An 18,300-nucleotide genomic window follows, 5' to 3' on the forward strand; every position below is an offset into this window, starting at 1 on the left:
CTAGACTCACCTCTGTTAAAGACCCCTACCGCTGGACTCCGGAGGCCGAAGGTGCATTTCATAGGCTGAAGGACCTGTTCACCCACGCTCCGGTGCTCCTCCACCCCGATCCCGAGCAGCAATTCGTGGTGGAGGTGGATGCGTCCGAGTCGGGTGTGGGAGCTGTCCTCTCTCAGCTTGGTGCTGAAATCAACAAGATCCATCTGTGTGCTTTCTTTTCCAGGCAATTATCCGCGGCGGTGAGGAACTACAATGTTGGAAACCTTGAGCTTCTGGTGGTGGTGTTGGCACTCCAAGAATGGCGGCATTAGCTGGAGGGCGCAGTTCACCCATTTCTGGTATGGACAGACCATAAGAATTTGGCTTATCTGCGGACAGCGAGGAGATTAAATTCTGGTCAAGCACGGTGGGCTTTATTTCTCAGCAGATTTGACTTCTCGCTGTCTTACCGCCCAGGCTCACGCAATGTCAAACCAGATGCTCTTTCCCGTCAGTTTTCTCCCGATTTTCCCGACACAGAGCCTGAACCTATCTTACCTCTGTCCTGCATCATCGGGGCAGCTTCGTGGGAGATTGAGAGGGTAGTCAGAGAGGCACAGAAGAGTAATGGGCCTGTCGACCGCATGTTTGTTCCTAATTCTGTTCGCTCACAGGTTCTTCAGTGGGGACATTTCTCCAAATTAACATGCCATCCTGGTATTTATCACACTCTGAGATTTCTTCAGCAATCCTTCTGGTGGCCCACTATCACTCAGGACACAAGGGAATAGCCGTGGATTTTGTGACTGGGTTACCCCCCTCCGAGGGTCACACTGTTATCTTGACTATTGTTGACAGATTCTCCAATTCGGTACATTTTGTGGCGTTGCCTAAACTCCCTTCTGCCTTAGAGACTGCCAACATCTTGGTGGCCGAGGTTTTCCAGGTGCACGGCATACCAGTGGACATTGTGTCTGACCGAGGTCCCCAGTTTTCATCACAAGTGTGGCAAGCTTTTTGTAAGGCTATCGGTGCATCACCTAGTCTCACCTCTGGCTATCACCCACAGTCTAATGGCCAAACGGAGAGAGCAAACCAGGACCTGGAATCCGCACTTCGCTGCATCACGGCCCGTCACCCAGCATCCTGGAGCACACACCTGCCATGGATTGGATATGCTCAAAATTCCCTCACCAGCTTGGCTACCAGTATGTCCCCATTCATGGCCGATAACGGTTTTCAGCCTCCTCTGTTTCCCACACAGGAAAGACAAGCCGCGGTTCCTTCAGTGCAGGCTCATCTTCAAGGAGTCCATAGTGTCTGGAGAGCGGCACTCGTCGGAGAGGAATCAGCACCTGGCGGATAAGCACAGAACCCCTTCTCCTCAGTATCAACCGGGACAGCAGGTGTGGCTCTTTTCCCGTGACCTCCCTCTCATGGTGGACTCACGTAAATTGGTACCACGTTACATTGGTCCGTTTGGGATTATTAAAGTCATCAATCCCTCTGCTGTCTGCTTAAGACTGCCTAAGTCTATGAACATACACCCCACCTTTCACATGTCTTTGCTGAAGCCTGTCTCCTCCAGTGTGCTGCCTCTCGCCCGCACCACCATCTGTGTTTCTCGACTGTGCCTCACCACCACTTGTCATCTCACCCCAAGGAGACTTATTGTCACGCTGCACTCCACTACGTCCTCAAGATCCACTCGTCTCCTCCTGATCCTGTGCTGTCTTCACCACTCTGTGAGCCCATCATACCATTCACACTAACATCTGCAAGTACACTGTGCGCAATAAATCCTGCACTTGACAGGTTGAGTGCTCCCATACATACAGTACATATGTGTGTGTATGTATACATTTATATATACATATACTGTATATATATGTATGTATGCATGTATGTATGTATACGTATATATACGTACGTACGTGTGTGTGTGTGTGTGTGTGTGTGTATATATGTATATGTATATATATATATGTGTGTGTGTGTGTGTGTGTGAGTGTGTGTATATATATATATATATATATATATATATATGTGTGTGTGTATATATATATAGATAGATAGATAGATACATACATACACATGTACTATAATGGCCACTCTAACAATGGTTGCATTGTTGTTCCAGTAAGTCATGACCGTGTAACAATGATTATTATTAATATTAATTATTAATTATGAAAAATACCAGGAGCCTGTACCAGGAGAATAGAATTCAGCAATCGTTCATTTTATTATTTAAACTTGTGCTTTTACTACTGTGTCATTTCCAATTCCCTTCACTCTCACAATTACATTGTAATTACATACTCACTGGCATCAAATTTTTCAGATTTCATTTATTCAATTGCTCTTTCTGTTTCTGTAAAAAGTGTATTTTTATTTTCCATAAATAGCCTGAATTCACTTTCAAAAGAAGTCAAATCTAAAAATAGTGAGTCTTTACTTGAATCAGCCAATTAGATGGAATTACAAAAGACATTACCCCAGTGTCCACAGTCTTGAACTGTGAAACTATGACCCAAAGTGTGCATCACTTCAACATTGACCTATTGTACTTGTTCTAATTGTGCTGACACCATTTTCCTGTGCAATGAGGTATTATTAGACATTTGTGCTCACTTTCAGTTTGACCTCCAAATCAAGTGGTTTAGTTCAGCCACATAAACTGCATTTAATATCCATCTGACAACTGTGCTACTTGCCCCATTGAACTTAATTGTAGGAATGTCACCATGTTCCCGCTTGGTGAGTGCAGTGTTTTATGATAAAATGAGTGACAAATCTATAAGAATCTAAAATCTAAATCTAAAAAAAAAGCCCAAGTGGTAATAAACCAAAATTATTCTTTGAATTTATGTATTTTGAGGGTCACATGTAAATGTGTGAGCCTCTGAAGGACTATATGATTATAGTGTTATATTTCAAATATTCCGGTCATTTGTGTGTCTGTGGCCCTTATGAGTTTATAGTGAATGTAATTTATAGTCACTCTGTTCTTTATATGCATGAGTGTCACTTCCCATGGCCAGCTTCTTTATAATATTTATACAATATCACACTTTGTGGAGTTTACCATATTGTACAATAGTCATGGTAGAATGTCCCTCTAATATCGCAAAGTACAGATCTCATAAGTCAAATGCATTTGAATGGATTGTACTTTGTAACATTAACACAGAGCTCAATATACCTGCTGTTCGATTTGAAACAGAATTCTATTCTTTGATTGCCTGTGTTTTCCGTTTTTTTTAGGAAGGATTCTGAGTAGAATGCTGAGTTTGTGCATCACGTGATACAGCGTTCTGCTGGAGCTCTGACCCATATTTCATACAGATACGTGCTTGTTTCCGGCAGCCTTCAAAACGCATTTATCGTCACCACAGTCGGCAGGGCTAAATAAATTAGAATTAGGCCTCTTAGAGCGGCACTCATATATTCTGGAAGAGACGATACAACAAATCATTCCACCTTTTTTTCCCCCTCGTTTCCTACGTTCTATTTAGACCGTAGCTCAGGTGAAGGTTGTTTTTAAAAGAATTGTTCATTAGTTGCATTAACGGATACGGATTGGTCTTGTGAAATCCTACCATTCAATGAATGTTATTGTTGTTGAGAGTTGGTTCAGTGGTCTTGCTTGCGGTATTGTACTCCACAGCATTATGATATATGTTTCGTATTTTTTCCACTCGGTCTGATATTATTTGGATCTTTTTATTCGTTTGAATTCATTTACTATCTAAAGAGCCAAAGTGGAGTCGGATTTGAAATTGACAGACTTCACAGAGAGGCCAAGCCCGCAGCTCAGACGTATTTGGTTGTAAACATGCCATCTTAGTTCATTTAAGGCAGCAATTATTTGTTTGCTCCAAGTGGCAATTAAATAGTGAATATGGCTGGGAAAAAAAAAACGGGAGAGGTTGTATTATTTGAAGACAGACGGCGCCTTTTATCGGACAAATTGTCGTCATCTGCAAGAGCCACCTTTCGAATGAAAACAAATAATAATAATAGTAAGAAGAAGAAGAGGAATCAAGTATTTATTCGTTTATTATTATTATTATTATTATTATTATTATTAAATCCGTTGGGTTTTTAACACGTAATTATTTCGGTAGATTGCTGCCGAAAAAAATAAATATTTTTCAATAAATCATAAAATCGCATTTAGGCCTTCTCCAACTCTCCAGCAATCTGCTCTGGCTCTTGCTTTCATCGTCAGTACAAACCACAGAGGATTGTTATAAGTTGACAGTGATAAATGAGCACCTCGGTGCTTAGGTCCCTTTCTTTCTTTCTTTCTTTCTTTCTTTCTTTCTTTCGTTATTTATTCATTTGTTTATTTTTCGTGGTTATGTATGTATTTATTTTCTCCTGTGATGCAGATGAGAAAAATATTGGTAACCGACAGTAAAAAGTAATTAGTAGGCCTATTTTTATTGAAAATGGAGGAATTTATTCAATTTTTAAAAGAGACAAAAAAAGTGACTCGACCCCCGTGTTTTCACATTTTTTCATTTTGCTACGGATTTTAGTTGTCACAGGCATGCGCGCGCCCACGCGCACACACAAGCAAACATACACACACACCCAGTCATTCCAGCAGGACAAGCTATAGAAACAACAACATTTTATAAAAGGTGACCACTGCTGCAGCCTCCGCCTTCGTCCTGGTTTCTTGATTTTCACAGTCGGACCATCCATCATTCCTGTCACCATCAGTCGCATAACGCCAGACAACTGCAATCCCACCTTTTATCGAACCAGAGTAAGCTACGTGACCTGCTCCACCAATTAATGCTGTTGCTGACAGCATTTTCTTCAACTCCTTGCCTTTCCCCTTCAAATTTTTAAATGAGCTCGCAGGAACACAACAAAATTCATTCCATCCAGTCTGCACATTAAACACTCTGCTGCATCCTTGTTTTCTCTTCCTTAATTAAGTCTGTAGTTTTTTAGTTTTAGTGGAGACTTCTCTGTGCTTTGGTGCTGTAAAATTATCTCAGACATAGTCAAAAAATGGAGCTTAATCTGCCTTCAAGTCATGTTCCCTCAGCAAGTGTTTTTAGTTCCACTTTATAAGAACACAAGTTGAGTAAAAGAAGTAAAATAAAGAGATGCAGTGCATGGAGAACAAAAACAAACATTCAGAGAAAATTTAAAAAAGCTTGGTTTTGGTTTAAAAAAAAAGTAAACATTTAAAAGCTCGGTCTATTCTAGTCATCACAAGCACAAACATTGACAAAAACAGCCAAATAAAGAACACAAATCTATAAGACACAACAATTAAAACTCTCACGAGTCCTCATATATATATATTTAAAGATATTCCACAGTGTTTTTGTTTTGTCTTATAAAGGAGAGGGTGTGTGTGTGTGTGTGTGTGTGTGTGTGTGTGTCTGTGTGTGTGTGTCTGTGTCTGTGTGTGTGTCTGTGTCTGTGTCTGTGTGTATTCTTTGTACAATTTCATTTGGATGGGATGTGCATACTAGGTATTGGGGGGTAAAGTTGTACTTAAAGAAGAAAAAGTCGTTATCCACCGTTATAGAAAAATAAATAAATAATTTAAAAAGAAATTGAGGGCATATGTCAAACTGCATCGCTTCACGCAGAAGTCCTTGGTCTTCTTATTTTCTGTGCAGCTGTCAAGCTCCGAGGCTCACACTGAGGCTCTTTCGAGTTTAAAGCCAAAGCTTGTCGGTGGCCTCTTGTGGGGAGGTTAGGCGTTTCCATGGTGATCCCCTACACGTGCTCACCGTGCGGGTTTGGACAAGGAGAAGTGGGACTGGTCAGGTGGGTGTATGTTCAGGTGAGTTTGATGTGGTGGCTGAGGCAGCTCTGGTACTGAGCTCCACAACCAGATTGAAGAAGATCCCTGAGCCAACCATGGAGGCCTAAACGTGCAGAGGACATACATTGTAGGGTTAGGGCACATGAGTCCAGGCCTGGTCCAAGCCCCCAATACACCCCAAAAATAGTGATTTACATTTTGTTGAAGGTTCATAAACTAGAAAGGAACCTTAATAGCAAATAAATAGATAGATTGGTAAATAGATAAATAAATAGAATAGGCCTATTAGCACAATCTATCTGAAATTCAACACCTTTTAAGCTCCTGAAGATCCAATCATCACTGTCATGCAAGTCAGCCAACAAGAACAAATGGAATGGCCAAAGTTGTCATACTGATATTTAAGCTGTGCTGAGTAATTCACGATGTCAAGTCCTGCATTGAGTAACATATCAGAATGATTTCTTTAACTGTGATGCATTTGCAAAGAAATGTTACAAAGCTAGCCTTGTTAAACTTGCTTGCTTAGCTGCATTTTAATAGCCAAGTCTATTAAATTAGCTTGACCTCCACCTGCACTGCAACATTTCCTCAGAATGGATGTTTCAAAGGTGGCTTTATTTGCTCAGCACAAGAAAATGAAATAAGCTAAGATAAAACTTTATTCATCCCATGTTGGGGAAATTAAGTCGTTAGAGCAAGCAAAGTGTTACAAAAATAATTCAAAACACAAACTAGCTGCCTGTGTTCATTCTTCTGTATTGTAAACCTGGCACTGCAGGACCAGTGGCTATAATAATCTTTGAAACAGCCACACATTCAAAACAGTGTATGTGCAGGCATGTGTCAGAAGGCGCACTGCGATACTTAAACAAGCGGTACTACACCTCTGGTAGCAGAAATGTTTTCTATCTTTTCAAGACTCTCAGATTTGTCTTCTTTATCTATCTTTCCTCCACTTTATGTACAACACGTCCAGAGACATCAAAATTAAGAGTAAATAAAGTCTATCTTGGCTTTTTTCTGCATTTTTGAGAGTTAATACAATCAAATTAATTCACAATTTAAAATTTGGACCGTATGGAAGAAAACTTTAGGGTTTTGTCGAGTCGTTTCATGAAAAAGTGTTTAAGTCATCATATTTTGCACAATACAGAATAAAATGGGACTAACTTTGAACTCTCCCAAATCACATAGCTAACACCAGCCATAATATTTTTTAATCTGTCAGCTGTCATCTTGTCAGCATCAATAACCATAATGTGAACATGCCTACATAGTAGCCACAAAGACTGTCAACAAGTCTTTGCTGTCTAGATCAGCAAGATTTGATGGATGATTCAGGGACATGTTTTTGTTTAATATGTATTAGTCCTTAATGTCATTAGCACAAGTCATGCTTCAAGATGACATGAAGGAATTTTGACTTAATACTTCTATGAAGTCTGACTTAACTCCCAGAATTCTGACTTTTCTTAAAATGTGGACTTTGGCTGAGTGGAATGAACAACTTATTCCAATATAGGATACGTTCAAGAGGCTATGTATCGTCTATTGGATTCCATCAATGGGTTATTGATGAAATTCTATGCTACCTGGTGCTTTTTTCCTTTTTTCCTTTTTTTTTTTTTGTAAAATATGAAAGCAAATAAACTAAATACATTTTGCTGTCTGTCTTATTTTACTCAATTATATGGCTGAAGTGTTATTATGGGTGGTGTGGGGCATGTTAAAAGGGATATTGTTTGTTTCTTACTGTCACATGCAGACTACAGATGCCAGGGATCAAACCCCCGACCTTCTGATAAGTGGATGACCACTTTACCTCCTGAGCCACAGCCTTGATCAAAAAATATTTTAACTTTCAATTTCAAAAAATAATCTTTATTCAAGTTGTGAAGCTTAAAGTCTTCCTTGGTGGGTGGGGTTTGCTCAGTTGTCAGGATAAACACTTCAGTTCAATTGTCTAAATCTTTGATTCATAACTTTATCTCAGAATTATTTTTTACCTTGATGATTAATCTCAGAAACAGATGTTTTTGGTCAAAGTCCTCATCCTTCATGTTGCACTTAAAAAGAACTCTTTCACACATTCTCTTACATACATGTAAACTTTAGATGTGCAGTATATAATTAAGCATGAGACAGAGCAAGTTGTATTGTGCTGCAAAAAGAGAGTAAAACTGCATATTCAGTCACGTATTCCATAATGGTTAAATGTTATGGCTCTGGCTTTATCACCTATGGAAATCCCTCATATTACTCCAAACACGGCTCTCTTCTTTCCTGCAGTTGTGGAGGAATTTACTGTCACTGTCAGCATACACTCTCGCCACAGATCAAATTGGGGGAGCAAAAACACCCATCCCTACTGAGCTATTACTGTAACTAGTCAATGATCATCCAATGAAACATAATTTGATCGAATACTCTCCAAAAATATATAGGTTTATTCAGGTTGAGAGCTGATGTCTCTACGCAGATCCAGATAGATTTTTTTTTGTTTGTTTTTTTTAGATGAAGCATCACTCTATGCTCTTTGAACAGACAGGGAAGAGGGGCTGTGTTGGCTAAAATTGGCACCAGTGAAGAAAAAATGTAGCACCAAATGTAGCTCCTATTTACATATAAAGAGCTCTATTAATCAAGGCAAGTGTCATTACAGCGTGGCTCATTGAGCAGTGGAGAGTGGGTGTTAAATAAAACTCTCTGTGCTAGGGTGCCTCTGGCAGGCAATACATCTTGATTTGAGAACTATCAGCAGTGGTGGGAGCTGATAGAGGCAGAAGGAGGTGGTAGACTGTTACGTTGACTCTTAATCAGATTGCTGGGGGCGAAGAGGTGGAGTCAAAGAAAAAAGGAGGAAGAGGAGGACAGAGTGATGGAAAGCAAAGGAGGTGGTGTGGAGAGTGACTGTTTTCGACACTGTTAGTCACAGGTGGAAGATTTCCACAAGATAAAATGCCCTTAGTTCATAGTTTACCCATTCTATAGAAATGTATTATTGTCCTACTGTATTGCTACAGTACATTAGCATAACATTTCCTATTTTTAAATACATTTTCTATGGATCAATAAGTTCTTAGAGACGCAGAATGTACAATGTCACCAAGAATTCCTTAACAGTGATCCTGTCCCCAGATGAATGTTTTAATGTGGCTGATTTCCAAATGATCGACACTGTTGTCATGGTGACATGAAAACAGTAACTGCTGTTACTCCAGTAGTTAGAGAGTGTTGTGTGTTGTTGCTGCTGAGTTTACACATTAATGTTATGCCAGAAAATTTGATAACAGCTCCTAAATCTAATACAGAATATGTGTCGTTTTTGTCTGCGTCGATTTTATGCTGGCACAGTCACGTGATGTGACTTTGATTAATTATTTATTTTGTTATTGCCACTTGTTCTGGATTTCTTTTGAATAAAAAACATATGTGGACCTTTGAACTTCTAGTCTACACTTGCTCTATATGGAAAGTGTCATGAGGTAACTTGTGTTGTGATTTGGCACTGTATAAATAAAACTGAATTGAATTATCTTGGACATAGTCTTAAAGGACTCTTAAAGGTAACTTAGCATTTAATTCAAACTTTAAGTGTCCCTTGTTAGTTTTGTCCACCATTTCTATCAGTTAGTTATAACATTGTACTGGGACCATAGGAAATTCTACCCAGACAGTCTCTAAAAGAGGAAAGTAGCTGACATCTGACCAACTGCATTTCTTGGAAATAAAATCTAACATCACAAATGTCTTGCGGCTATTTCAGATGCTAAAAAGCAGGGTGCTGAAGGCTATGTTGCTTTAAGATAAAACTAGAAAGAGAAAAGAATACATTACAGCATACAGCGTTACTGGGAATATTTCTCTCTAATGTGCGTTCACTGCCCAACAAACTGGAGGAACTGCAACTGCTGTTGGGTAAAACAGGGACTTTTCTTCATCTGCGGTTTTGTGCTTCATCGAGACGTGGTTCTGTGGATTAATACCGGACTCTGCACTGCAGCTGGCTGGCTTCCAACTCCACCACGCGGACAGAGACACGGAACTTTCCGGCAAAACTAAAGGTGGAGGAATCTGTTTCTACATCAACAGTGGTTGGTGCAACGACGTGACAGTGATCCAGCAGCACTGTTCTCCTGACCTGGAATCTTTCACCATTAACTGAAAGCCTTTTTATTCACCCCGTGAGTTCGCTTCATTCATTCTGGTCGGCATTTACATCCCGCCGCAAGCCAACGTGCAGGACGCACAGCGTATGCTCGCTGACCAGATACTGCGTGTGGAGCGGACCAACCCGGACTCTTTAGTTATTGTCCTTGGCGACTTTAACAAAGGTAACCTCACGCACGAACTTCCTAAATACAGACAGTTTATCAAATGCCCGACCAGAGAGGAGAACATTCTGGATCACTGTTACACCACAGTCAGGGATGCTTATCACGCCGTCCCCCGTGCTGCACTGGGCCACTCTGACCACGTCATGGTCCACCTGATTCCTGCGTACAGGCAGAAACTAAAGCTCTGCAAACCTGTAGTGAGGACATCAAGGAAGTGGACCAGCGAGGCTGTGGAGGATCTCCAGGCGTGTTTGGACTCTACTGACTGGGATGTGTTCAGGACTGCTACCAACAGTCTGGATGAGTACACAGAGACTGTGATGTCCTACATCAGCTTCTGTGAGGACTGCTGTGTTCCATCACGCACCAGGGTGAGTTACAACAATGACAAACCCTGGTTCACAGCCCAACTCAGGCAGCTAAGGTTGGCAAAGGAAGAGGCCTTCAGGAGTGGGGACAAAGACAGATACAAAGAGTCGAAGTACAAGTTTAGCAAGGCGGTGAAAGAGGCTAAACGACTGTACTCTGAGAAGCTCCAACACCAGTTCTCAGCTAACGACTCTGCGTCTGTCTGGAAAGGGCTCAGGCAGATCACTAACTACAAGCCTAAAGCCCCCCACTCCATCAACGATCGACGCCTAGCCAACGACCTGAACCAGTTCTACTGCCGCTTTGAAAGACAAAGGGACAGTCCAGCAACCATCCCCCATGACACCTCTGAACAGCTCCAGCTCCAGTCACCTCCACCAATGCCCACATTAAAGGCCCCCCCCCCCCCCCCCCTCCCCACCCACCTCAGTCACGACTCTTTCCATCCATGAAAGGGACGTCAACAGACTCTTCAGGAGACAGAACCCCCCGGAAAGCAGCTGGACCGGATTCTGTCTCCCCATCTGCCTTGAAGCACTGCGCTGATCAGCTGTCTCCAGTGTTAACAGACATTTTTAACACCTCATTGGAGACATGTCACGTGCCAGCCTGCTTCAAGTCTTCAACCATCATCCCTGTTCCCAAGAAGCCAAGGACCACAGGACTTAATGACTTCAGACCCGTTTCCCTGACCTCTGTGGTCATGAAGTCCTTTGAGCACCTTGCGCTCTCACACCTCAGACACATCACCGACCCTCTCCTGGACCCCCTGCAGTTTGCCTACAGAGCCAACAGGTCTGTAGACGATGCAGTCAACTTGGCCCTCCACTTCATCCTCCAGCACCTGGACTCCGCAGGAACCTACGCTAGGATCCTGTTTGTGGATTTCAGCTCTGCCTTCAACACCATCATCCCAACTCTGCTTCAGGAGAGGCTCTCCCAGCTGAGCGTGCCTGACTCCACCTGCAGGTGGATTACAGACTTCCTGTCTGACAGGAAACAGTGCGTGAAGCTGGGGAAACACATCTCCGACGCTAAGACCATCAGCACCGGATCCCCCCAGGGCTGTGTTCTTTCTCCTCTGCTCTTCTCCCTGTACACAAACAGCTGCACCTCCAGTCACCAGTCTGTCAAGCTCCTGAAGTTTGCGGACGACACCACCCTCATCGGACTCATCTCTGATGGCGACGAGTCCGCCTACAGGTGGGAAGTTGACCACCTGGTGACCTGGTGCAATCAGAACAACCTGGAGCTCAATGCTCTAAAGATAGTGAAGATGGTTGTGGACACCAGGAAGAACTCAGCCTCACCTGCCCCCATCACCCTCTGTGACTCCACTGTTGACACTGTGGAGTCTTTCCGCTTCCTGGGAACTATCATCTCCCAGGACCTCAAGTGGGAGCCGAACATCAGCTCCCTCATCAGGAAAGCACAGCAGAGGATGTTCTTCCTACGGCAGCTGAAGAAATTCAGCCTGCCAAAGACAATGATGGTGCACTTCTACACAGCCATTATTGAGTCCATCCTCACCTCCTCCATTACTGTCTGGTACGCTGCTGCCACCGCCAAGGACAAGGGAGACTGCAGCGTGTCATTCGGTCTGCAGAGAAGGTGATTGGCTGCAATCTCCCATCTCTTCAGGACCTGTACGCCTCCAGGACCCTGAGGCGTGCAGAAAAGATTGTGGCTGATCCCTCTGACCCCGGACACAAACTCTTTGAGTTACTCCCCTCTGGCAGGAGGCTGCGGTCCATCAGGACCAAAACCTCACGCCACAAGAACAGTTTTTTCCCGTCTGCTGTCAGCCTTACCAACAAGGCCCGGAACCCCCCCTGACACTCTTCACATTCCACCTCGGACTCATTTTGTCACATTGATATAAATACTACTCTATGCGTTACATTAACGCTCAACTTGGACTTCTTTCTGAAAAACAGACTGTTTCCGGAAAATAGCAAACAAAAAACAGACTTGTGTATATAGATTTAAATTGTTATATTTTATGCTCTTATTTTAGTAGATGTGTCATGCACCAATTTCACCAGAACAAATTCCTCGTATGTGTAAAAGCGTACTTGGCAATAAAGCTTTTTCTGATTTCTGATTTCTGATTTCTGATTCTGATTAATATTGCTAAAAGACTACAGTGAATATGTTGCATGCATTAACATGAAAATCATTCCAGCAAACTTTCAGGTGGTCTTTTGCATGATAATATCTAATTATTATTAGAGCAGGCCCAAACTCAGGTTAAATATATGTTTACTTTTTGCACTCTGTTCATGCTACCACCAGGCATGTTTGATTTTTCTTTGAAAGAATTAATTTTTTGGCTGTTGTTGGCCTGTGGGAAAATGTTTCAAATTACTATGTTTGAAATTACCATGAAAAGCTACAGATAAAACCATAACAAATGAGTGCAACTCATTTTTCATTTATTTAATGATTACTGTTGTTTTATAGGCAATAACTAATAGGCTGCGTTAATTCCAGGTTCAATATGTCCAATAAGGTCTTTACAATCAGTTTTCAACAAATATTAAACCAGTCTGGCCCTCGACTTGGAACATTTTTTTTAATTTTGGCCACTGTGCATTTTGAGTTTGACACCCCTTTTATAAATGAAGAGAGATAAACACTGCACTACTTACTTCACTCTTATTTCCAGGCTTGCCTCAGTGGAGTGGATTTACATGTAGTGCCACTGCCCATCCATGCCCATATTCATACCCATGCCACCCATTGGTCCTGAAATGAGGAGTAAAAAAAGTCCAACATGACAGCCTGCTCAGGACTTGGTAGAATTCCAGTTGGCTGTAAGTGTCTGTAAGTAAGTAATGTACTTTTCTGTGAGTGAGTGAGTGTGTGTGTGTGTGTGTGTGTATGTGTGTGTGTGTGTGTGTGGATGTTCAAATTGGAACCTGAGACAACTAGTATGACATAAGAATCTCCAAAATACCCCAGATATACATCAGGCCTGCAAATGTTGTTCCCTGGTAGAACCAGAGACCTACAGCTCCACCACCTGTACCTGGGTAAAGAGATCTGGAAATCATATGGTAGGAGTCTCCAGCTGACATAACAGCATTCGTAGTGACTGCACTCATGGATATGGCTGCTGGCATCGTACAGGAGCAGCATAAATCAAGAATAGTAACTCAACAGTAACAACAGTAACTCCAAGATGCCGGCGGTGCAGACAGTGCAGGAGCAGCAAAAATCCTATTACAATGAATAGTACATGCTATATTATCTTGGCATATTACTTTATTGAAGAGGGTGACTTGACATTATGTCATGTCAACGTAACAAAAAGCAAAAGTTTGGGAAAGACTGTGGTTCTTGTGAATAAAAACACAGCTATTAATTGCTGGTCTGGACAGGAGGCAAACTCCAGTTGGACATACTACACCCTCATCCACCAACTCCACCTACACACCTTTACTTGGCACTGAATGTTGTCAGTAGATGTAGAGCACAACATGCGTGATCATCATCATAATTATCATTATCATCAGTGGAATTCTTTGTGATAGTGGGCTGCAAGAGCAAATGATTTGAGCAACATGATTATGATCAAAGTATGAAATAAACAATTTCAAATGATGCTATAGAATGATCATCTCTGAAATGGTGCTACCAGGCATACAAAACAATACATGAAACCTACATGGCATGTTACTGTATGTTTTTTATGGATTGACAATTGTATGGGAGACTGCTTACCTCCAGGTCGGAGACCCATGTGCTGCTGCCCATCAAGAACAAAGCCTCCCATTGGCTGGCCATCTGGACTGTAAGCTGTACCCTGACTCACTACAAGAGGAGAGGAGAAAGAAGTCTGTAAGAGTGACCAACCCAGAGTTTACAATCACTCTGCTTCAAATCCAAACATGCTACACACAAAGCCACCTCCTCACTTTGCACCTCCTTCATGCAATCCATTCTCTGAAACTCTTAGGGCTGGCTCCTCTGAAACATAATTTGTGTCACTTTTCATACTGTCTTAACTCATCGCTTCCACTCTTTACCTGTATTGGATTTACAGTAATAAGTGATGTCAGTAAGACAGCACAGTTCGCATTTGGAGTCACCTGAATAGTCCATTGAATGGAAGGAATTATTTAGGACACTGAACACTCAGTGAACTACAGCATTACCTGCTCTGTTGGACTGGTCAATCATAGGTTGGACTATTCGCCTCCTTGCATTGATAAACCTGAATAAAAAGAACAATATTGTGTGAACTCTTTGATGGACATAAAAAGTCACTCATCTTGAGCGTCAATAAAGCCACTAAAGTATTATTGAAAAAAATACAAATAAATTCTTGAAAGCTTATGCATGTAGCATGTTTCCAAATCAATCTCTTTTAACGTTTGACATTCTTGACCTTGAACTACATGGATGTGATGAAATCTTGTTAACTTAAGGGTCGCTTTCTTGCTCACTTCCAGGCTTTTCCCAGTATCCCACAGCCATTTTCAATTTATGGACTTTGCTCAGGTGTCATCCTGTGACCTTGACATGTATCAGCTAGATCATTAGTAAAGCTAATAAAAACAGAAATCCTAACTGTTGTCAAGAAAGAAAAAACTTTCACATTAGAAAATCTTTCTCTTTTTTTCAGAAAAAAAATGGTATGCCATATGTTGTATATCATTTTCAGGATAAGATATATTTTAAATTGTATCATTTAGCATGTCAAAAGCAACTACATGCTCTAGGAGAAATTAATAGGGAAATAGATACAATGGTTAGTACATCTCCAATTATTTAATTCCAATAAATTTCAGGTGTAACCTAGAGAGATTCAGTGTATAACAAATTCAACAGAAATAAGGGATAAAGTTTCAGAAAACTGAAAATGATTTAATTTTTTCTTCGATTAATGTCTCAATAAACTCAACAAATAAATAACTAGAATAAAATAATCTACATTTTGTACAACTAGTACCAAATTACATACCATTACATACATAATTCTTTCCAAAAAAACTCTTTTGAGGAATTTATTTCAGAATTACAGACCTGTAAAGTGAATTACAGGTCTGTAAAGTGAAGTTTGATACAATTTGGGTATTTTTTTTATCATGTCTATAGCTACTTAGGTACTGTTAAAAATAGGTACTGAAAGTAAGATGTAACCATGGATATACTGACACCACACCTGAATTACCAGGATACTGAAGAAAAGGCTAAATTTGAAGATTGTGAGCCAACATTTTAAAGCTAAGGAGCACATCTGTTGTGTGAATTTTAAACAGCTGTTTGGACAGATGGCATCAGAGATATTTCAATTTATAGAAAGAGTAATTCACACTAAATCTAGAAATATGTGTATGTCATCTACGTGTTCTGTTTGACTAAATTATGAACATAGAATATGCAGTCTACAGTCAAGTCAAATCTACTGATATAATGCTTTTCAAAAACCAAAGACACAGATTTGACATGCATGTGTGAGCAGAAATCAGAGCAGCTTGATGTTATGAGGCAGATGTATAGATCTGGTTTTAGAGTGATTTACCAGTTGTTCACTTGAAGGATGGTGAGGCCTGTGTCTTGTGCTAGCTGCTTTTTCTGCTCCTCTGAGGGGTATGGGTGCTGTGAGTGACAAGAGGATAAAAAAATTAAATAAAATAAACATCAAGGCTACAGCCAAAAACAACTTGTATTCATTTATAGGACTCCCCGCATAGAGCTGATTTCACATCAAGTGCAGTCTCTTGTGCTTCAATGCAAAAGTCCAACTCGGTGAGTTTAATCAAATTTTGCACTAGTCTCTCCCATGCACAGTAATTTCTGGAAGTGAGTGCATACGTGAACTCTGGAAAAACAGAGGCTGACCACAGTTTGTTCTCATGAACACTTGAGGCTAAAAGCACGTGGCACTGTGTGACAGTATTTGACATTGCTTGACAAATGATCGGGTAGGATATAAACAGGCACAATAGTGGCTTTTGTTTGGGGCCGCGATAAAGCTAAGACCCCCATCACTCCCAACCTCTCCCTACCCTGTTTTATCCCCCTGTTTTCAAACCCCAGTCCTTCCACTGGCTCTGTGTGCGTGTGTGAGTGACAGTGGGAGGAGGGCAGCAGATGGCAGGCAGAGGTGACCCATGTACTGAGACCAGGGTTGCAGGCCACTCCCCATTCTGCTGCTGTCGGGCCAGCAGCCGCCTCCTGCGGTCATCAGGAAGGATGAGCTTCCAAGAATTTCATTTTTGTGCACAGGCATATATACATAAATTCAAATACAACACACAAAAAATTACACAAATAACAATGGCAAAAACAGGGGCAAAAATTACTGATATCGCTATACATACACATACTTGTACAGAGTGAATATTTTGCAGCAACTGCAAGCATCCCTGTGAGCTTGGTGACAGACTACTCTAAGCTCTAGCCTAAAATCAAAAGTCCAAAAAAACTGTGTCCGATCTGTTGCTTTGCAGTCTTTGAGACCAGTGACAAAATGCAGCCTACACCTTTGAATCAGTAACTCAAACAAAGCCATGTATTGACTCCTTTTTTTCTTTAATACAATTTAAAATCTCTCAATGAAAGCTCAATAAATGCATATTCTAAAATATGCAACTCTCAACTTTACATCCTCTGTCTAAACCAATTTTTTTTTTCTTTTTTTTTTGTATATTGTATATTTTACTATAGTTTCCCATTAACCCCTTGAACCTTTTCTCAATCTTAACTCCACAGTAACAGGGTTATGGAAAACTAAATGTCTTGATTAGTTTCTTTTTTTTTTTTTTTCCAGGATACTCTCACACTCATCAGAAATACCATCAGTCAGTGTGTGGTGCACTATACATGTTCTCGAGCCATTGCTCGAGTGTTTAAAAAAAATAGTTTTACCCAGTTTAGAGTTGTTTGGGCTTTTTGTTTGTCCACAGGTTTTCAACATGAATGGATGAATGGACAGATGAGAGTGTCAGTGTTCCAGAAATAAGAAGATCATGTTGATAGGACATTTTGAGCCTTTGTACTGTTAACAAATGTATCGTAAGAGTTAAGTTTCTGATCATTATTATTTGGACAGATATAACAGCTTGCACACACATTAGGAAATCAGCAATATTAACCAGACTCACCACCCCCTACCCCTCCCAATGAACACTATATTTTAGCCATCAATGTACAATCACTTCATTATTTTTGATACTGATGAGGCAATGTGTGGTTTTGCATAATCATTTGTAAGCAGTAGGGTTGAGCCGTATACTTGTTTCAAATGAGTATCCAGTACGGATAAAGCATTTTTGACGAGTACGAGCATGATACAAGTAAAACTCGTCAATATCCATGCTCGTGCTAAGGGAAAATCCTCATTGGTTAACTAACTGTCTTCACACTCTGTGATTGGCCACATTGGTCACACACAGCGCCCGCCCCTCCCTACACAGACGCGCCTTTAGCTCATGTTGCTCTCTTCAGTACTCCTTAGGTTTTCTTCAGCTCACCTCTATTTCGGTTTGTATGATATTTAAAGTTACTTGGTGAACTTGTTTCGCAACGTACGCGGTGCATTTGACAAGACAAAGCTGAAAACGGCTCGTGTCGCCTCGGCCACTGCCTCCACTCCGGTTGTTTTTTTTGTTTTTTTTTTAGTTTGGCTGGTGATATAAAGTCAGTTGGAAACCTTTGCTCATACTGAATGTGGTGCTTTTGAGAAGAATGCAGTGAACAAGGCTGACATATTATTTCCCTGTTTGCCATCACTGGATGTTTGCATGAATCACCAAGTTCACACAGATCATAAAAAAATAAACAGTCTTACAGACCACT

General features: G+C 41.0%; 1 protein-coding gene across 2 annotated transcripts in view; it reads right to left on the reverse strand.

Moving 5' to 3' along the window:
• Positions 1-4,493: 4,493 nt before the first annotated feature.
• LOC143336493 (homeobox protein Meis2-like) overlaps positions 4,494-18,300 on the reverse strand; it is a 35,608-nt gene continuing 21,801 nt past the window's right edge. For both annotated transcript variants that reach the window (XM_076756703.1, XM_076756702.1), the window contains exons 9-13: positions 16,022-16,098; positions 14,652-14,710; positions 14,218-14,307; positions 13,143-13,239; positions 4,494-5,885 (exon numbers count right to left, since the gene is read on the reverse strand). In XM_076756703.1, the coding sequence (XP_076612818.1) occupies positions 13,181-13,239; positions 14,218-14,307; positions 14,652-14,710; positions 16,022-16,098 (285 nt within the window). In that variant the 3' untranslated portion in view covers positions 4,494-5,885; positions 13,143-13,180. The remainder of the gene's footprint in view (positions 5,886-13,142; positions 13,240-14,217; positions 14,308-14,651; positions 14,711-16,021; positions 16,099-18,300) is intronic.

The sequence above is a fragment of the Chaetodon auriga genome, chromosome 18 (genome assembly GCF_051107435.1).
Source record: "Chaetodon auriga isolate fChaAug3 chromosome 18, fChaAug3.hap1, whole genome shotgun sequence".
Lineage (NCBI taxonomy): Eukaryota > Metazoa > Chordata > Actinopteri > Chaetodontiformes > Chaetodontidae > Chaetodon > Chaetodon auriga.